This window comes from Phyllostomus discolor, chromosome 6 (assembly GCF_004126475.2).
Source record: "Phyllostomus discolor isolate MPI-MPIP mPhyDis1 chromosome 6, mPhyDis1.pri.v3, whole genome shotgun sequence".
NCBI lineage: Eukaryota > Metazoa > Chordata > Mammalia > Chiroptera > Phyllostomidae > Phyllostomus > Phyllostomus discolor.
Window position 1 is genome coordinate 164284912 of NC_040908.2, and position 21517 is coordinate 164306428.

Consider the following 21517-nt stretch of genomic DNA (forward strand, 5'->3'; position numbering starts at 1 on the left):
TACGGCTAGAACCACACTAGAGGGAGCCCCAGGTGGCTCCCTGTGTGCGCTGGGGCTGTCAGCCCCACTCCTCCTCCCTACCCCGCCCCCTTCTGTCCAGGGAACTGCAAGGAGGGTGCCCCAAGGAGCAAACTGCCCGGCCACCTCCAGCCTGCGAAGCCATGCATCTCTCCCAGAGCAACGAGGCGGGAGTGGGGGTGGGGGGAGCCCCAGCTGCCCGCTGCCAAGGTGCCGTGCAGGGTTGAGGGGGTTCTTTGGTTGGTTGGTTGGTTGGGGTGTTTTGTGTTCATGTGGTTTACTTTTTATTATTGAAAATCTCACACACAGATGAAAGTAGAGGAAGCAGAATAACGGATCCCCATTTACCTCTCACCAGCCCCTCCCATGACCAATACAGGGTCAGTCCCCTTCCATCTACACCCCCCCACCCCCCTTCCCCTGCACCGGTTTTTCTGGAGCACGTGCCAGAGTGCATGCAGTTCCATCTGTAAATACTTCTGGGCACGTGTATCTCTAACAGGTAAAGAGTGTTTCAAAAGTAAAAATGACTACAATACTCTCAGCACATTTAAAAACATGTTCTAGCACTTCCATAACGTCATCAAACAGCCAACGTTCCTATCACCCCGATTGCTGACACAATTTTTAACTGTTCATTTGAAACAAAATCCAAATAAAGTCCATCAGTTACAATCACTTGATGTGTCTCTTAAATTTTTTAAATTGCAGTGGGGGGACTTCCGGCATGATGGAGGAATAGGTGGACGCACCATACCTCCTCGCACAACCAAGATTAGAACAACAATAATTTACAGATAGAATAACACCCAGAACTGATAGAGGATTTATCTGAATGGAATTCGGACAGCCAAGAAGTTGAAGTAGACCCATTCATCCAGACTGGTAGGAGAAGACAAGCCGGGGGGGCGCGGGACTGGTGTGGGTCGGCGGCACGCAGAGGTCGGAGAAAATTTGGCACGAAATCGGGGCGACAGCCATCCGGGGCGCAAGAACGCAGCGGTGATCCCTGAGTACGCAAGCTGCGGCTGGTGGATCCAGTGAGGCAGCGATTGTGGACCAGGGCAGAGCTCGCAGCCCAGGATCCCAGAGAAAGGTCTGAGCCCAGGAGAAAGGAACTACCGCCATTGTTCCCTTCCGTCCCCGCTCCTGCCCCCGCCCCCACATATAACGTCACAATCTAGCGACTGGGGTGCCCAGTCCTGGTGAACACCTAAGGCTCCGCCCCCCACGGTAACAAGAGCGACCAGACCGGGGGGGGGGGGGGGAAGGAGAGACAGGGAAAGACATAAGATATGTTTCCAACAGAACAGATCAGTCCCCCAGGACTCATCCTTTTGAGCGACTAAGAAATAGCCAATCTATCAGATGCACAGTTCAAAACACTGGTGATCAGAAAGCTCACGGAATTGATTGATTTTGGGCGCAAATTAGATGAAAGGATGCAGGTTACCATAAAAGAGCTGCCAGAAGATACACAGAGGACAGCCAATAGTGAAAGGAAGGAATCTGAGTCTCAAAACAATACAGTGGACCAGAAGGAAGATAGAATCAACCAAGCAGAAAAGCATGATGAAATAAGAATTCAAAAAAACGAGGAGAAGCTTAAGAGCATCCAGGACACCTTTAAACGTTCCAACATCCGAATTATAGGGGTACCAGAATGGTAGGGGAAAAGCAACAAATTGAGCACATATTTGAACAAATAATAAAGGAGAATTTCCCCAATCTGGCACAGGGAATAGTCTTCCAAGAAATCTAAGAAGCTCAGAGAGTCCCAAAGAAGTTGGACCCAAGAAGAAACACACCAAGGCACATCATAATTACATTAGCCAAGGTAAAAACGAAGGAGAGAATCCTAGAATCAGCAAGAGATAAGGGGACAGTCACCTACAAAGGAGTTCCCATCAGACTGTCAGCTGATTTCTCCAAAGAGACCTTACAGGCAAGAAGGGGCTGGAAAGAAATATTCCAAGTCATGAAAGACAAGGACCTACATCCCAGATTACTCTATCCAGCAAAGTTCTCAGTTAGAATGGAAGGGAAGATAAAGTGCTTCTCAGATAAGGTCAAGTTAAAGGAGTTCAGCATCACCAAGCCTTTATTTTATGAAATGCTAAAGGGACTTATCTAAGAAAAGAAGATAAAGACATGTATAGTAAAAGGACAGCAAACTCACAATTATTAACAACCACACCTAAAGCAAAACCAAAAGAAACTAAGCAAACAACTAGAACAGGAACAGAACCACAGAAATGGAGGGCCCATGGAGGGTTAGCAACAGGGGGGTGGGAGGAGGAGAGAGGGGGAAAAGATACAGAGAATAAGTAGCATATAATGTAGGTTGAAAATAGATAGGGGGAGGGCAAGAAGAGTATGGGAAATATAGAAGCTAAAGAACTCATAAGTATGACACATGGACATGAACTAAAGGGGGGGAACAGGGGGGGAAAGGAGAGGGGGTACAGGGTGGAGGGGAGAGAAGGGGGAAAATGGGACAACTGTAATAGCATAATCAATAAAATATATTTAAAAAAATAAATTGCAGTGGGAGGCGGCTGCCTCCAGCTCGTGGATGGCCCACACCTTCTGGTTTTGTGTGGCCTGACAACCAGGAGTGGTTTGACGCACTGTGAAATGGCTTTAAAATTCCAAGAAGACATTAAAAAGATCATACACCATGACCAAGTGGGATTCATTCCAGGGATGCAAGGATGGTTCAATATTCGCAAGTCAGTAAATGTAATACATCACATAAACAAAAGCAAAGACAAAAACCACATTATCATATCAATTGATGCAGAAAAAGCATTTGATAAGGTACAGCACCCATTCATGATAAAAACACTCGGCAAAATGGGAATAAAGGGAGCATTCCTCAACATAATAAAGGCCATATATGAGAGACCTACAGCCAACATCATACTCAATGGGCAAAATTAAAATCTTTTCCACTAAGATCAGGAACAAGACAAGGCTGTCCACTTTCACCACTTCTATTCAATATAGTACTGGAAGTTTTAGCCACAGCAATCAGACAAGAAAAAGAAATAAAAGGCATCCAAATTGGAAAGGAGGAAACAAAACTGTCACTGTTTGCAGATGACATGATAGTATACATAGAAAATCCTGTAGACTCTACCAAAAAACTGCTTGACCTAATAAATGAATCTGGCAAAACAGCGGGATACAAAGTCAATATCCAGAAATCAAAGGCATTTCTGTACACCAACAATGAAACAGCAGAAACAGAGATCAAGGAAAAAATCCCATTTGAAATAGCAAAAAGAAAAATAAAATATCTAGGAATAAACCTACCCAAAGAGGTAAAAGACCTGTATTCAGAAAACTACACAACACTGAAGAAAGAAATCAAGGAAGACACAAACAAATGGAAACATATACCGTGTTCATGGATTGGAAGAATTACTATCATCAAAATGTCCATACTACCCAAAGCAATTTACACATTCAATGCAATTCCTATTAAAGTACTAATGGCATATTTTACAGACATAGAACAAACACTTCAAAAATTTATATGGAATTATAAACGACCCCGAATAGCTGCTGCAATTTTGAGAAAGAAGAGTAAAGTAGGAGGGATCACAATACCCGACACTAAACTATACTACAAGGCCACTGTAATCAAAACAGCCTGGTACTGGCATAAAAACAGGCACATAGACCAATGGAACAGAACAGAGAGCTAAGAAATAAGCCCAAGTCTCTATGGTCAATTAATTTTGACAAAGAAGGCAGCAACATAAAATGGAGCAAAAATAGCCTCTTCAACAAATGGTGTTGGGAGAACTGGACAGCCACATGCCAAAAAATGAAACTTGAGCACCAACTTACATCATATACAAAAATAAATTCAAGGTGGATAAAAGACTTAAATATAAAACGTGACACCATTAAAGTCCTAGAGGAGAACGTAGGTAGGAAAATCTCAGATATTTCACGAAGAAACTTTTTTACTGACTTGTCCCCTAGAGCAAGGGACATAAAGGAAAGACTAAACAAATGGGACCTCATCAAAATTAAAAGCTTCTGCACAGCTAAAGAAAACAGTATCAAAATTAAAAGAGAACCAATTGTATGGGAAAACATATTTGCCAATGATACCTCAGACAACGGTTTAATCTCCAAAATATATAAAGAACTAACATGACTACACTCTAAGAAGACAAGGAATCCAATTAAAAAGTGGGCAAAGGACTTGAACAGACACTTCTCCAAGGAGGACATACAGAAAATCCAAAGACACATGAAACGATGTTCAATATCACTAGCCATCAGAGAGATGCAGATTAAAACCACAATGAGATACCACTTCACACCAGTCAGAATGGCCATCATAAACAAAGCAACAAACAACAAGTGTTGGAGAGGCTGTGGAGAAAGGGGGTCCCTAGTGCACTGTTGGTGGGATTGCAGACTGGTACAACCACTATGGAAAGCAGTATGAAACTTCCTCAGAAAACTAAAAATGGATCTTCCTTTTGACCCTGCAATTCCACTGCTGGGACTCTATCCTAAGAACCCTGAAACACCAATACAAAAGAACCTATGCATCCCAATGTTCAGAGCAGCACAATTTACAATAGCTAGGTGCTGGAAGCAACCTAGATGCCCATCAGTAAATGAATGGATCAAAAAACTATGGTACATTTACACAATGGAATTCTATGCAGCAGAAAGAAAGAAGGAGCTCCTACTCTTTGCAACAGCGTGGATGGAGCTGGAAAACATTATGCTAAGTGAAACAAGCCAGGCAGTGAAAGACAAATACCACATGATATCACCTTTAACAGGAATCTAAACAACAAAACAAAGAAACAAGCAAAATATAACCAAAGACACTGAAATAGAGGCCAGGCTGACAGTGCCCACAGAAGAGAGTAGAGGGAATTTAAGGGGACAGTGGGAAGGGTTCACAGGAACAACCTTAAAGGACACATGGTCATAAACTAAGGGGAGGGTGGTAATGGGAGGGAAGTGGGGAGGGGTAGGAGGGGGGACTGGATTGGGAGTAAAAAGGAGAAAACTGTATTTGAACAATGATTAAAATAAAAAAAAATCCAAGAAGAGTATTTGTGGGATGTGAAAATCCTACAAAGTCAGTTTTCAGCGTCCATTAAGTTTTACTTCAATGTAACCATGCCCTTCATTTACCTGTTACCTGTAGCAATGTCCCCACCACCAGGGCAGAAGTGACTCCCGGCTGTGGCGCCGGAGACTTTACGGCCTTCAGAGGCTCAGAGATTTACTGCCTGGCCCCTTTACTCGGAGAAAGTCTGCCAACCTCCGCCCTATAGGTTTCCCCTCCCACTTTTTTTCCTGTAACTTTTAACTGGAGAAACTGGGTCGGGGGCCCTGTAAGTCTCCCACAGTCTGCATTCTGCCGCCGTAGTGTCCTGTGTGTCTAGGAACAGCTGGTTGAGTCATCAGATTCAGTCCGATTCAGATTTGATGACTTTTTTCCCAGGAGGATTCCTGAGTGGTGACGTGTTCCGCCCTCAGGCAGTAAACGTGTTTGGCTTCTCTTTCTTTTTCTGACACCAACAGACATTGAGGACCAGGGCTGGACTGGATTGCGCTGCAGGAACCAAAGGTGACTGGAAGTGACAGGAACGGGCTGAGGTGTCACCAGGTCTGCGCCCCAGCAGGGAAGAGAGAGTCAACCTATGCAGACGAGACCAGTGGCTGGAAAAAACTCAGGCTGCTTTGGGTATAGAGTTGACACTCCACACCACACCATGACCCACAAGCGAGGGAAAAGTTGGGGAGTGAGGGGGTTCAGAACAGGTCTCCCTCCAGATGTGCCACTTTAACATGTGGATTGTTTTGAGCTGAAGGCCACCAAGCCTCTGCAGACTCATGAGAAACTCTCAGGTCCTCCCCCTTAAAGAATTCAAATTTGGAGTCTTGCCCATAATGAGAGTCATCGCCAGACATAACTTCTCGTGACTCACCTATAGGTAAACTTCTTGTTACAGAAGTTTACAGGAGTTTACCTCTTACTGTCCTGCAGGGGCCTTGCTCCCCTCTGAAGCCCCAAGTCACCTCATCTCATCCTTAGCTCAGAAAGCCACACATACACACAAAAGTAATGAAATGTAGTTATTTCCCCTGGTTACCCCGTCTCATGTGGATTTAACTATTGAACCACCCACGAGAGGGGATGTTTTTCCTCCCCAGCAGGCTACACATCAAAGTCATGAGAGGCGCTGTGTCAGCCTACAGGGGTTGTGGCTGATGCTTGGTCTCACCCCCGTTCTACGATATTTCCTCCCACGTGGGTCCATCTCTGAGGGGGAAAAGGGAGTGCAGAGCAGCTGGCATTGTCCTCCTACTTGTCCCCCCCAAGTGTGTGTCCCCTCTCTTCGCTGAGACTGGGAGTGCCCTGAGAACCAGCCTGAGGGCTGCTCCTGCCCCCTGACAACCTCCGCCCCACTCACCAGCAATGGCAGGAGCCACCGAAACTCACTACAGGGCAGAGCGGTGCCGAGTCATTGCAACTGCTTTCTCCAGAATGTCTCAATGTGTGGTCAGGCAACCGCGTCTTCATTCCTTCACCAACACCGATGGAACATCCCGTGTCCAGGCTCCACCCAGACCGATTCCTGCTCCCCCACCTCTCCAAAGTGGCCTTGAACTTAGTGAGCCAGCTCACCACCCTCCAGGTTGTGCCTTCAGCTTCCCTGTTTTCTCTTAATGCCATGAGAATATTCTCGATCCTTTGGCCCAAGACATTGGAGGCGGGTGTTTCGGACCCCTTTTCCCTGACCTCTCTTCTCAGGTTCTGTCAGTTCTTCCTGCCTGCTGCTTCTGTAGACTGTCTCGCCCTATGTGCCAGGACGATGCCACGCGGGTGCCTCATGACAGAGGATCCATGGACTGAGACGGGCCTCGGCGCTCACGGTCAGGGACTGCGGCAGAGGCCGCTGGCTCAGAGGATGGGGAGGGCGGGGCGCCCGGAGACCCCTGATGGCGGATTATGTTTCCCAATGAACCGGTCCTGGAGAGATACAGGTAAAACTGCCTCACTTACACTCTGCAGCCGGTGAGAAAAGTAAGTTTCTGCTTGGGCCACAGTGCTACCTCGGCTGGGGGAGAGGCGGAGAAGGAGGCAGGGACTGGACAGGAGCCATAGACGCCCACTTGTTACAGCCATTCCGCCTTTCAGAGCACCGTGAGCACGTGCTCTGGGTCCCGCCTTGGCTCGGCGCTGGGGGCGTGAGAGCACACCTGCCCTCCAGGTGTGTTCTGGTGGAGCCGACACTTGGAGAGCTGGGGCGGTGGGGGACAGACAGCAAACAAGACTTCACTAGACAGTGACAAGTCATGTGCGGTTGGGGCTCTGACAGAAAGGTCCAGGCAGTGGGGAGCTCGGCCGGGCGGCAGCCTGGGGAAGAGGCGGAGCCTGCCCTGCCGGTGCCAGGGTCAGGGTCAGCCCTGTCCTGGGCCCTTCCCCAAGGTTCCCCTCACTGTTGCTCAGGAGGAAGGATCTGCCCTCCCCCAGCCCGACAGACCAACAGACACTAAGGCCCTCTCTTATTCTGGAACCTCCTACGGTCCACGGGCCCTGGGGGCGCCGCAACCCAGAGTCACCTTCAGTTGTCACCGACCCGCACGCCGGGCTGTGGCAATAGCCATGGGTTTCCGTTATAGCCACTCCTCTGTGACGGGCTGAATGGTGTCCCCTTCAAAATCGCACGTGGAAGTCCTGATGCGATTCAGGGGTGTGTTCCTGGGGTGTGCCTGTGTTTGGAGGTAGGCCTCTGAACGGGTACCAAGGGCTCAGGGGCGGGTCCTAGGCCAGGATGACTGGCCTCCTCATAAGAAGAGGTCAAGACACAAACCCCCAGACCGAGGGGCCGCCCCCTGCAATCCCAGGAGGGAGGCCTCAGAACCAAAGGACCTGCCACACTTGATCTTGGGCTCTCGGCCTCCGGAATCGGTGAGGAGTTACACTTCAGTGGTCTAAGCACCCCGTCTACAACCTCCTGAGAAAAGTAACCTAAAACTCACCCCGCCCTGAGTTCCGGACAGGCACAGAGGCTGGAAGGGGAAAGAGGGGATGGCACACTCACCTCACTCCGGAAGAACAGGGCTGGGAAACTGGGAACGGGGCCCAGGTCTGACTCCCGGCGTGGGGCTCCAGGCCCCTGTCCAGCTGGTTTCTCCACCTGTGGTTTCTCCTCCCCCCACCCCCCACCCCCAAGCCCCACACTGTACGTGGAGTTTTCTACCTGAACACACCTCAGATCAAATTTCTCCACACAAAGCACTTTCAGGAGCCCAGCCCCACCACCCCTGAAATGTCTGAGCACACTCCTTGGCTCGCTACCTGCAGTCCTGCCGGTTAGGACCTAAGTCAGCGCTTCGCAAACATTCCCATGCGTTCATTGTTGGGAGTCCTGGGCGGTGCGTTGAAATGCAGATTCCTGGGCCCGAGCTCAAGAGATTCCCTTCTCAGCAGGTCCCGGGTTGGGACCCTAACATTTGCATTTCTAACAAGCTTTCAGCAGATGCTGCCTGCCCTTGTGCAGCAGCTAAGATGCCTCCCCTCCCCCCACAGCCGAGGCGCGGCAGGCAGCCCTCCTTCAGAGCAGCCCCTTGCTGTTCCCCAGCACCTCTTGCACAGGAGCCTTTGCCCTGCCTGGCCCCGCCAGGAATCCCCTGCTGCCAAGTGTGACGCTGGTCAGACCCTGGAACCTCCCAGCTCAGGACAGAGCTGAGCAGCTGTGCTGCTTTTCACAGGGAGAGACTTGTCGGAATTCCAACCAAACCCGGGCCCAGATGCCTCTATTCTAAAGGGCCCCCGCGGAGCCTGATGAAAATGCAGATCTCTGTGTCCCCCCCCCCCCCCCCCCCCCGCCCGCAGAGAGAGACCTCCCTTGGAAACACACATCTCTCTATACACAGATAAGTACAGGGAGGCCCAGAGAGGGGAAGCGCCTTGTCCCAGGGCACGGAGCACCTTAGAACCGAGGCTGAGCGAGAACCCAGGTCTCCACGGGTGCAGCTCCATCCGCCGCGCCCCCCCTCCCCCCCCCCGCCACTGTGCCGCGCTGCCTTTCCCGAGCCTAAGCGGGCTCTCCTGCCTTCCTTCCCTTTTCTCACTTCCCCCTACCCCACTTTCTTGTGACACCAGCTGGACCCTGGCATTTCCAGCTGGTGCTGAAATGGAGCCCCAGGGAACTGGAAAACTTACAAAACTGAGAAGAGTGGGGAAAGGGGCAAAGAAATGAGGGAGAGAGACGAAAACCTTTTGAGGGAGGGTCCGGGGGGGAGGAGAGAATGGGAAGCCAGTCAAAGGTGTCTGGGAAGCTGGGGGCGGGGCCACCGCGCCTGCCCCTGACCGAGGAGGGCTCAGAGGGCAGCCCCGGAAACCAGCAACCTTCCCTGGCCCTCACCGAGCCAGCATCGGCCCGCACCCCACACCTGCCACCCAGCCCCTGCGACGGCCAGCCGTGTGCTTCAGACCCAGAGGGGCTGGTTAGTTAGTTGGTTGGTTAGTTCGCGCGAGTTTCCTGTCCCCGGGACACGGGTTGCTGTCTCAGCCCCAGTGCGGCGGGCGGGCGGAGAGCTGGGGTGTGGCACCAGCGGCAGACTTCCGCCCTCCCGGGCAGGCTGCACATGGCATTAGGTCTAACAGCTGGAAAAGCTGCCCCGGGCACCGAGGGCCCTGGGAAGGGTGAGTCAGCCCCGTGGGGCAGGGCCCTGGATCGGGATCAGCAGCTGGAGTAGAGGCGCCCCATCCCCCATGTCACCTGGAGAAATACTGGACCCGCTTCCTGACACCTTCATCCTGCAGCCGCCAGTCTTCCACCCGGTGAGCAGCCACCCGGGTCTGGAGGCTCCCAGGACTCGGGGCGTCGTCCTTCCCGCTGGGGCCCGACTCCCAGGTGGTGGGCAGAGGGGCCCTTGGCCTTGCGCCCAGCTTGCCCATCATCTGCCCACGGGCTCAGGAAAAGTGCCCTTGAGCTTAGCACAGCGCTGACCAGCTAATTCCCACTTGAGTGCGCGTGACAGCTGGGCTCCCAGGGTCCTTGCTTGGGAAGCAGTAGATCCTGGAGGCACAGGCCTGTGCTCCTGCTGCATGTGGGTGAGTAGGAGGATCTGGGGGAGGTCATGGGGACACTGAGCACCTAGGAAGGGCAGTCTCACCTCCAGCCCAGAAGGCAGACAGGTGGGTACTTCTGGCCCAGGGGTGGGGCGGGGCTTCCTGGCCTCTTCCCCCAGCTCAGTGCCGGTGCAGATGCTCCGAAGCCCCGCCAGCTGCACCCTCCCACCAGCGAGCACTGATTATCACTCTCCCTCTGCTTGGCCCTCTGCTGCTCAGTGGGAGGGACTGCGATGCTGGGCGCAGCTGAGCTGTGGGTGCTCTGGCGTCTGAACCTCTGCACCTCCCCGGGTGCCTGAGTGATGGGGCGAAACAGCTGTCCGGGTTGCAACCCCTCCCCAGTCTTCAGGCTGCAGCTCCCACCTGGAGGGCAGTGCGGTTGGGTCTCGGCTCCTTCTAGGAGATTTGGGCTTCGGAAGGCTGCTGGGAGGGGGAGAACACCTTGGGAAGGCTGGTCTTGTGACATTGCTCGACCTGCACCTGCTGCTGCGCGTTCACATTCATCCCTGAATGACACCTGTTCAGAGCCCACCTGTGCCAGGCAGGGCACTGAGCCCACAGCAGGGAGAGACAGGGCTTCCGCTTTCAAGACCTTGTGCCCCCCAGTATGGATGGCCTGCCACACGTCTCCCCGGAAGCCAGCCAGCCAGCCAGCCAAGGGGTCCGGAGCATGGGGACGGGAGAGATAATTCAGGCACCAGAGCGCATGGTGTTTGAGAAGACGTCAGGAGCCTGGAAAGCCGAGTCCGATTTCACAGGATGTAGAGAGAGAGGAGGAGGCAGCCCCAGAGGAGGGAGGAAGTTGTGAAAGTGTGTGCTGTGCTGAAAGTGTGTGCCGGGGGGCTTCTGTGCGGGGCGAGGGGAGCCTGGGAAGCTGGGCCGGGCCACTGGGAGGTAGGCATCTCTCCAGGCATCCACAGCAGGGGCCTCTGGCAGGGCCCGGCTTGTCCATCCTTCTGCCTCCCAGGTCCCGGGCTCTGGCCAGCGCACAGTCCTCAGGAAGCCCGGACGGCAGACTCCTGGAGGCCAGGGTGGCCTCCAGTGGACAGCGAGCCTCACTGGGGAGGGCGGCTGGGCTGGTGCTCCAGGGGGCAGTGGAGCTGACCTTGGCTTCCCTGGGGCACATGTGGCCCCTTTGACATGTGAAGGTCGAGGAAAGGGGACTAGACAGAGACATCATTTCAGAGAAAACTAATTTTTCCCCACAGGACTTTTTCTGTTTGGAGCAGGAGAATCAAGCTTTCTTGTTCTTTTTCCCTCTCCACCCCTCTGATATAGGGGACCCTTGACCTTGTCTTCACCCCTGTTAAGGATGGGTTTCTCTCTTTGTGCAGGTGGTTCCTTATGTCACAACGATTTTTGGTGGCTTACGCGCAGGCAAGATGGTCATGTTGCAGGGAGAGGTCCCTCTAGATGCACGCAGGTAAGGGGGCTGCTCCACGGGGGTGCTGGGGCTCAGCCCCAGAGGCACAGAGCTGGGAATTCCGGGGTCTCTGGCCGGAAGCGCCCTTGGAGAGCCTTCCCTCCAACCAGGTTCCAGGTGGACTTCCAGTGCGGCTGCAGCCTGCATCCCCGGCCGGATATCGCCATCCACTTCAACCCGCGCTTCCACACCACCAAGCCCCACGTCATCTGCAACACCCTGCACCATGGGCTCTGGCAGACTGAGGCCCGGTGGCCCCGCCTGGCCCTGCAGAGGGGAGGAGGCTTCCTCATCCTCTTCCTCTTTGGAAATGAGGAAATGAAGGTGATCCCAGGGGCATCGGGTGTCTAGAACTTGTGGGAGGGGTCGAGTGCCAAGAGGACCAAGGAGCTGCCCTGGGCCCGTGGGGCCCGATCCACACAGCTCTATGGTGCCTGGCCCCAGGGAGGGGCCACGGCCACAGCCCCAGTGTGTCTAGGGCGCCTGCATATGCCCAGCCCTGTTCTGAGCCCTTAAACATCAGCTCACGGGGTCCTCTCAACAACCACAGAGGAAGGTACTTTCCTTCCCCCATCTCACGGCTCGGGGAGCAGGGGGCAAGGAGAGAGAACTTGACCTCAAGGCCTTCACTGCTGATGTGACTCCTGCCAGAAAGATGAGGGGGTCTTCGGATGTCTCCAGGGGGAGGGAGCTGGTGGGAGCCAGCAGTGGAGGGAGGGCCCACGGAATAGGGGTCTGTACAGCCTCCTGAGCCTCAGTGCCCTCACCTGGGGACAGGAAGATGCTGAGGCTGCTGGCAGGTCTGTGGAGGTAGAACACAGGGCGGCACGTGGGGAGGTGCTGTCAGGGGCAGGGAGGGGCCTGAAAGGTGCCTCGGTTCCAAGGCCCGCTTGGCCACCTGCCAGGCCCGTCACCTGCCAGCCCTGTCACCTCACCTGCAAAATATACCTGCTTCAGAGAGCTGGGATGAAGGGAAATGAGGGAAATTCCGGGTAAGAGAGCTCACCGATGCCTGGCACGACCTCAGCCACCGGGAGCTGAGTCGAGGCGGCCCCCGTGTGTCTCCAGGTGAGTGTGAACGGACAGCACTTCCTCCACTTTCGCTACCGGCTCCCGCTGTCCCGTGTGGACACGCTGGGCATATTTGGGGACATCGTGGTGCAGGCTGTTGGATTCCTGAACATCAATGTAAGTTGCCTTTGGGCCAAGACTGGGTGGCAGTGACCTCTGACTCCCTCTGACACCTGGACTGGCCGGGGCCCTCCTCCTGCCCCGGACAAGCCCTGTCACACCAGTTATGGCTGAGATGGAGGGTTTCTGTCCAGGTGTCGGATATGAGTGGGGCGACGGGAGGAGAAAGTGACCATAGGGGTGCCCCAAGATCCTGGGGCAGACGTCCGTACTGGGTGTAGGGTCAGTCCAGAGGGAGGAGCAATGGCCAGGAGGTGAGTCACTTGGAGACTTAGAGCCCTGGGTCCCAGACCGGGGCTGGCAGTGTCACTCCCACTTGAGGAGCTTATTGAAGTGCCAGCTTCAGGGCCCCACACAGATGCTGCTTCAGTGCACCTGAGGCGGGCCTCGCCGTCGGAGCGTTCACAGCGCCAGGTGTGAGGACCACTGACAAGGCCAATGGGAGAATGAGGAGCTCTCAAGGCCAAGGCGGCCTCTGCCAGCATCCGGGCACAGGCAGGGCAGGCCAGGGCCAGATAAATGGCCCCCCAGGGCCTGCAGCCACCCTAAATCCTGCTGTTGCTCATTCTCTTTCCCCACAGCCATTTTCAGAGGGCAGCAGCGAGTATCCCGTGGGGCACGTGAGTCTCTGGGGAGCAAGGTGGGCCCCTTGACCCAGACATAGGAGCTGAGCCCCTGGTTCTCCCTGCCCCAGCGTGACCTGCCCCTCGCTGGCTAGGCTGCTGCTCCCCTTGCTCAGGCCCAGCTGCCCCTCCCTCATTGCATGGCTGCCAAAGACACGGCTGGCTCTGCCATGGTCCCTGGACAGCCTGGATGTCCTGTCGCAGCTTGTCCAGTCTCTTGCTTGGGAAGATGGGTGGCAGGGGGCAGGGGGAGGGAGGGCTGCCCTGAAGGGGCAGGCCCAGTATTCCTATCAGAAGGTCCCTGTGGACTGGAGCATCCCATTCGCAGAACAACCCCACGAGGAAGCTGGGGGTGGCCTGCAGGGCAGAAGGGGACATGAGGCCCAGGCACTCGCCCAAGGCCACATGGGGAGTGAACGACAGACCCTCGGGCCAGTTCTCCCCATTTTCCAGAGCTGGTGTCCTTCTGAATCCAGGAGGACCCCAGAGGGGCTCCCATCATTCACCCGCATTGACTCCGAGAGACAAACCCAGAGGTGCCCAAGGCCTAATAATAACGCCAAGACGTTCCCTTTCATTGAGCCAACATCACGTGACCTCCGCACCCCTTCTTCCCGTCCCTGACAGCCTTTCCTGCCGGGGAGCCCTGGGCTGGTGAGTGACCTCCCCCTCGTTCTGGAGCAGGTGGAGCCCCATCCCGGGTCAGGGGCACCCCCACCTGGTGGGAACGCCCCAGCATCAGGGTCTTCCGTCCCATCATTGAAAAGCGCAGGCTGTGGGTGCAGGCTGAAGCTCCAGCTTCATTTGGCCTTTTCTTCCCTTCCTCTGCACACAGTTCTTTGATACTCTTCTGTGCCAGGCTCAGTGTCAGGCTCTAGGACGGAGGGACAAGCCAGTCCCCAGGCCCCCAGTTGTTCATAGGCTGGTGGGGAGGCAGACCAATGAACGGGCCACTACATTTCGGGGTGCAGGGTGGGGACACACGCTGCTCACAGCATAGAGGGGCACCTATTGCAGCCTGGAGAGGCCAGGGGGCAGAGTGCAGGGGGCCAGGCTGGCAGCAGGTGTTAAATAAATGAACAGAGCTGAGTAGCCCCACACACCCCTCCCCACCTCCCCCCTGCAGGTGGAGAGACAGAGACTTACCTGCTCCAAGGCCCCCATGCCCCGACCCCTAGGGCCAGCAGCCTCCCTGAGCCCCTCTGTGAGTCAACTTCCCAGTCATCTCCCCTATTCCTCCAGGAGGTGCCCTGCTCACACCCCCTCCCCCAGGGGCTCTGGCCAGGACAGGTCATCGTGCTGCGGGGGCTGGTCTTGCCGGAGCCCAAGGAGTAAGTGTGCAGATGACGGGAGGGCCGAGCTTGTCTGCGCCAGGCAGGCGCCAGCTTTGTGCACATTGCCTCTTCTGGCCCCAAAGCCACCATTTAGTCCTCAGTTTACAGATGAGGAGACAGAGGAGCAGAGAGGAGGAGTAAGCTGCCAGGGTGGCGGAGCTTGTAAAGGGCGAGCTGGGTTGCGGACCAGGACTCGACCTACCCTCGAGGCCCCCGCAGCCCCGATTCCGGAGTATCTTCCATGCCTGTAAAGCTGGTCAGGCTGTCCCAGGGGCCTCAGGAAAGGCCTTTGAAAGCGGAGTTGGGACTGAGACCCCGACAGAGGATGTGACCTCTAACGGTGACATGGTGCAGAGTTTAGGAAGCACAGCCAGGCGGCCCCAGAGGAGGCCTGGTGCTGACAAGTGGGGACTTGGAGGGACACAGTCACCAAGCATACAACGAACGCTGCCTAACTTTTCCCCCAGGGGGCGCTCCCGCTCCCTTTCCCAAACCTGCGGTTCAAAGCCAGTTAGACAATGGTCTTTTCCTTCCTTCCTTCCTTCCTTCCTTCCTTCCTTCCTTCCTTCCTTCCTTCCTTCCTTCCTTCCTTCCTTTTTTTTTTGCTTCTTTTTATTTTCCTCCCTCCCACCCTCCCTCCTTCTCTCCTTCTCTCCTTCCCTCCTCTTTTCATCTTTCTGGAATTGCATTGCATTTCATGACTTCTGGGTCACATCGCCTGCCTGGCTTTGACCTCTGCTGAGGACACTGTGCTGCTCTAGCCATTCCTTGTCCTCTCTGTGCCACTGTTCCTTCGTCTGTAAAAGGGGGTGATGACAGTGCTGACCCCAGGGGCGGTGTAGATGCTGGTCCCAGGGCAGGCACACAGCAAGTGTTCCACAGAGAGGGCAGCACCAGCATTCTCTCTGGGGCGGGGCCAGGGAGTAAGGGACCCGCCCTCTGCTCTCCCCCTCTGTCTCCATTGGTTCTGTGGCTGTGTTTGAAGTCACTGACCTCTCTAAGTTCTTGCCCTGCCCACTCCTGGATTCTGAGGCAGGCGCAACCCCCAAAGCCAGGCACCACTGGGTTGGATTCCTGGTTTTACCCCTTATAAACCGTGTGGCCTCAGGCAAGTCACTGCATCTCTGAGTCAGGAGTCCTGAGTTTCCCCATCAGGAGAAAAAGAAGGGAAGACACAATTCTAACCCTAGAGAACAATACAATGGTTCCCAGCCATAAAGAGCACCTTCCCCTGCTCCCCAAAAAGCTCGGGGGCACGAGGCCAGGTTCATGTCCAAGGTTCATATCCAAGCTCAAAGCCGTGTGGTTATTAACGACACAGCAAGTCATTCAACTGCTCTTTCGCAAGGCCCACGAATTCTTGTGCCCTCAGAGGCCTGACGGGTCGCGTAAATAGTGAGGCACCAGGTTGGGAAGCTGGGGACGTGGAAAGGATATTTCCATAGACCCACTCACGTCAGACCCGATTATTTTTAAAGAGGAGCTAGAAGCCATCTTTTCTATCCGCTCTCTCAGTGGGTGAATGGGGTGTGACTTTAACGTTGAAGGGCAGTGTGGCCCAGCCAGACCATTTCTGCAGGCCAGTCCGGCCATGGGACACCGTCATTGAGACTTAGCACAGTGTCTGCAAGAAATGCTGCTGCCGCCGCCGCAGCCAGTGTGATTTCCAAAAAGCAGCTGTGGTTTGAACTGGACAAATGGGGCGAGAATCTGAGGGCTCGGGTGCATGTGCACACAAATTTGTCCTTCTGCTCTAACCCTTTCCCCAAGCTTTGAGAGTAGGGGGGTTCGGCTGTGGCCCCACAGAGCTCCACCCCAGCTTCCGTGGAGGATCCAGTACCCAGCCCAGGGCTGTGCTGGACCAGGCCAAAGTGGGGGACCCTGAGGTCCCCAGGAGTTCTCAGGCCAATGGAAAAACAAAACCTTTTCTGGGGAGGAGCCTGGGGAAGGGGGCGTGGCTTGGGGCTGGGGACTCCATGCAGAGAGCGCTCTCCAGGGTCCCTGCCTCCTGGACTTCTGCCCAGCATTGAGCTCTTGCTGTCCCCTCCCCAAGCTGGAAATGGAGAGAGCCTCTTCCTGGAACAGAACGACCAGGGCAGGCCTTTTCCAGGCCTTTGCCCCCCACCCCGCACCTCCCCACCCATCTGAACCTGTGTCTCCTCCCCACTCACCCACTTCCTGCCCAGGGCTCAGTCAACAGCTTCTGGGCTGTTGTTTCAAACAAAGTGACTCTGGAAACCCCCCGGACATGAAACAGAATCTGGCAGCCCTATCAGAGAGGCAGAAGCCAGGCAGCAGAAAGACCCCCAACCCTGGGGTCCTGAATCCTGGTTCACACTCCACCTGAAGCCCCCACTCTTCCCGGTAACAGAGGATGTGCATTAACATCCTGTCCTCAGCGAACTGCGCTGGTGGACCTCAGGCCCAGGGTTTCCAGGAGTCCAGAGAAGCAAACCATTTGTGAACACCTCGTGTGGGCCAGGTACTTGCTAAATGTCACCAACATTACCTCCTCCGTTCCCATCACTGGCCCTGAGAGGTCCGTAGGGTGTTTTGTAGTATGTTTTTTAAACAACCAGTGTGATTTGAGGGCTTATTCTATACCAGCTGCTGTTCTAATAGGAGTTGACCATGTTAACTCATTTGATGCTCATCGCAGCCCCAGAGGCAGGCACAGCACCGTTGTTATTCCCACATCACAGATGAGGAAACGGAGGCACAGAGACGTTGACTTGCCCAAGGTCACAGGGCTAGGAAGCAGCGGAGCCAGGGATGAGTCCAGCCGGTCTCGCCCTAACCCCTACGCTGTCTGCCAAACGCCGGAGACAATGCTGGCACGTGGCGCACAGTACACACTACCGTTGCTCACGTTATAATCATCCTTGTTTTGAGGAGGGGAAACTGAGGCCTGGGCACGGTCATTTGCCCCCCGCGGTCCTGCAGCCAGGGAGTGGCAGGGCTCTCCTCTCTGAGCTTTCAGGTGTCCGAGAGCTGGATTGTGGGGGTGGAATTTGCCCACCCGCCCCCACATACACCCCATCCCTCCCCTCAGGCCCCAGCAGCCTCAGCCCAGAGGAGTGGGGAGACAACCCAGAGAGCCAGAACCCGAGCCCGTCTGCTTCGTCCCCCTCCCTGCAGTTTCACGCTGCGCCTGCTGGACGAGGCTGCTCGGGCTCCTGTGACGCTCAGGGCTTCCTTTGCGGACAGAACACTGGCTTGGGTCTCACCCTGGGGACAGAAGAGGCTGATCTCGGCCCCCTTCCTATTCTACCCCCAGCGATTCTTTGAGGTGGGTCAGAGCGCGAGCACTCCCATCCCGGACCATGGTGGGGCGGGACCATAGGGGGCGGGGACATCCTTGGCCGGACCTTCCTGCCGGGCTCTGAACCCTCCGTCCTGGTGTCCGCGGCACTAGTTACTGAACAGCACCCCCCACCCCGCCCCCGATGGCTCCCGTGTGCGCCCAGGGTGGGGAACCTCTCCTCCAAAGGAAGCAACCCCTGCTGCAGATGGCGGGACTGAGGCCCAGCCCCGCGAAGTTCCTTGTGGGAGGGCTGGGGACAAGCTTGGGACATGCGAGGGAGGAGGGGCTCGCAGGGTGGGCCATCAGGAGGAGGCGGAGCTCCATCCGGAAGAAGCGTCCCGCCTTCCTTCCGCAGGTGCTGCTCCTGTGCCAGGAGGGAGGGCTGAAGCTGGCGCTCAATGGGCAGGCCCTGGGGGCCACCGTGCTGGGCCAGCAGGCCCTGGAGCGGCTGCGGGAGCTTCGCGTCAGTGGCAGCGTCCAGCTGTACTGTGTGCACCACTGAGGAGGGACCCGGCCCACACCCAGGGCCCCGCGGTCTGGCCTCCTGCCCTCATTCAAGTGTCTGGAGCCCTGAGCAGAGGCTGCAGGGGCTTCCGGCCCCACAGCGGAGGGCAGGCCCAGGGCGCGCAGGCTCCTCCAACTCTGGACCGCCCTCCACCAGGACCCAGGGCCGGCGCCCTGTCTTCTTCCAGGGCCTAGACAAGGAGGTGGGTTTTGTAAGATAACAAAGACACGCAAAATAAAGTGTCTTAGAGAATTCAGACGTTTGTGTCATTGTCATCTAATAGCCTTGGAGAAAATGGTCCAGGCCGGGGGCCGGTGTGTGCCCCGTGGACCTTCAGGGTCGTCCTTGTCACCATCCCACGGTGCCCTGGACCTCAGCGTCATCTGAGTGGCTCTGCCTTCCAGCACTTCCCCACCCCTTTCACGCTCGTTGGAGCCCGGCGATGTGGACGGAAGGAGGACGAATTGTGCGGCAGACTAGCAAAGTACTTGTCAGCTGTCACCGAGCTGGTCTGTGGGGACCCGGAGTCGGAAGCCGCTCCTGCGTCTCCTGGTCCGTACGCTCGCTCAGGGCTCCCCACGACGGTCCTTGAGAGTCCGGTTTCCAAAGCACGCCAGCGCTGACCCAGGAGGAGAAAACCCAAAGTGGGCCCAAATCCTGACCCCTCCACAGGCTCCAAGTTCACGGGTTCGGGCGATTGCAGGGTGCTCGTTCAGAAGGCTGTGACCAACAGCATCAGCCTGTCCGGGTGGCTGTGAGGACTGAGCTGCTCACACGGCCTGACCGCCTCGCACCGAGTTGGAGCTCCGTCAATGACGGCTCTGATGGGCATTGTGGGAAATAATGTGTCGGCCGGTGGATGCTGCCAACGCCCCTCCCCCCAGCACAAGCAGAGCCTTAGAAAATAAGCCATGGGGACAATATCACAGATCAGGGACAGAGTGTCACCCACGCTCACAGGTCCCCTCCATCCGTTTAACAATGTCACAGAACGGAAGCTCTCACCTGCAGGCCGGGGACTATGTCCTCGTCCAGGGGACTGTTGACCAGGTCGCTAAAGAATGTCCCTGGGAATCCCAGACAGGCAGGCTCTCAGGTCAGGAGGGTGTCGGTGCCGTGCGAAAGGAGCAGGGAAGAAGGACAGGCCGCTCATGGATGGCCTTCCACTGGTCACCGCCTCCTGTTCTCTTTCTCTCTCGCTGTGCGGACGATCCAGGGATTCCAGCCCCTTCTCTGCTATCGCTCTGCCATCAGACTGTCCAGGAGACAGCTGTTCTGCGCTCCCTCCCTTGTGCTGGGCCCCGTGCTGGAGTGGGCCTGTCACAGTCCCCCCTGTGTGGGGCTGTCCCCTGAGCCTCCGGGAGACTGAGCATGGTCTCAGCCGAGACGTGGTGGAGCCAGGACTTGGAGGCAGGACTCCCGCTCCGCAGGCCCCGCTCAGTCCGTGCAACCAGGCGGACACGGCATGGACCTTTTGCAAATAAGTCCTGTTTGGGACCTGTGAGAGTGTTTACCAAAAAAAAAAAAAAAATGCAGCTCAATGTACGACAAATTCGATCTGATACAGAACAGAGGTCGAGGCTTTAATCCCCAAAGAGCTGAAGCTGCCCTGCGGGAAGCATGCAGCGTTACAGTTCAGCGTGCGCTTCTCCCGGCTTCTAACGCCGGGGCTGACCTTTACACAGAAAACCTTCCCCACTTGCCCGGCCAAGGGAACCGCATTCCCGTCTCCCACGTGGGTGGCCTACTGCCCGGAGCCGTGCCGGAAAATGTCAGCCAGCTCTCCGGGTAGGGCGTTTGGCCGGCCTGCATGGGAACAGTCAGAAGTACATGAACTTGAGCCCTTCCTCGCCCCCCCCCCCCCCCCCCCCCCCCGCCGAAAGTGGCTTCTTTGGGGGAAGGGGCAATGCTGCAGCTTCCTCACTTCCTGGGAAAGAAGACATGCGAGCACTTGTCGTGTGAGGACGCCAGGGTCACTCGCACAGAATCCCCTTTGTGTGGGCGCTGGGGACCGGAACCGAGGGAAAGCACCGCACCCACCGAAGACACAGGAAACGGGGAGGGTCCAAGGACTGTGTCTGCCGAGTGCGCGTTCATTCAAGCACGTGTGACCGTGTTCCTGCACGTATGTTCTCCTGGGACCGTGTGCGCCAGCACCTTTCCAGTGTCTCGGCGCTGGGTCCATCCGAGCAACACTGGAAAGTGGGTCTTCGTCCCCTTCCTCCTGGCAGGTGGGCCCTGGAGCTCAGCACCCCTGCCTGTGGTGCCCGAGGCCCCATTGAGCCGCCTCCACGGAGCCCTTCTGGCCTCACAGGCCCTCAGAACTGATGTGGAGACGGAGGCACATTCCAGGGATTTTACTCAACTCCCAGCTGGGCCTGGGACCGGGGTGTCGTGGGGTCACACAGGTGTCAGCAGTAGGGTGGACACCTGCCACCAGCCCTTCCGCCTACATGACACCCCGAGGAAAGGGCACCATGGCCCCTTGTCCGGAGGCAGGAGCCCGGGCTCCGCTTATGTTGTCTCGGGTGCCAGAAGTCCAAGCCGGGTCTTTCCTCTGCCCACGTCTCTCGCTGGTCAACCGGGTCCACCTTTCCTCCTCCCCGCCCCACTCCTCCTGTCAGGGTCCCACCCCCACCCGAGGGCCCTCCAGGGCAGGAATCAGGGCTGCGAGGGGAACACTGCAGTGTGGGCAGACCTCTGTGACTCGAGGCGCTCTGGAATTGCCCGGCACTCACTGTGGGTTGCGGAAACGGACGTTCTAAACCACATGTGGAGTTAGCGTCTGTGGTTGAGGTTTCGCTTGAAACCCCCCCAAAAAAAAGGAATTTAAAGGAAATCAGGGTAGTTCCTGGACCAATGATTTATAGCTGCCTATTGTCGACCGCCATGGTCCTGGAAGAGTTGACTGCATGGAGTGATTTTAGGCAACACGTTTTCTACCTGTTTTACTCGGGCACCGGCCCGCCCTGCAGCAGCCCCCA

The 21517-nt window shown here is 56.0% G+C and overlaps 1 protein-coding gene across 2 annotated transcripts; it reads left to right on the forward strand.

The window, feature by feature from the left end:
* The first annotated feature begins 9357 nt into the window (after positions 1-9357).
* Positions 9358-18789, forward strand: LGALS12 (galectin 12). Of its 2 annotated transcripts, none has more exons than XM_036029618.1 (9): positions 9358-9724; positions 11488-11576; positions 11687-11900; positions 12645-12764; positions 13349-13387; positions 14018-14044; positions 14633-14721; positions 17863-18013; positions 18384-18789. In XM_036029618.1, exons 2-9 carry the CDS (start codon positions 11536-11538, stop codon positions 18528-18530), a joined length of 828 nt encoding a protein of 275 aa, XP_035885511.1. In that variant the 5' UTR covers positions 9358-9724; positions 11488-11535; the 3' UTR covers positions 18531-18789. The 2 variants fall into 2 exon arrangements, with proteins under 2 accessions (XP_035885511.1, XP_028373041.1); XM_028517240.2 differs by having other exon boundaries at positions 9359-9862.
* The last annotated feature ends 2728 nt before the right edge of the window (positions 18790-21517 follow it).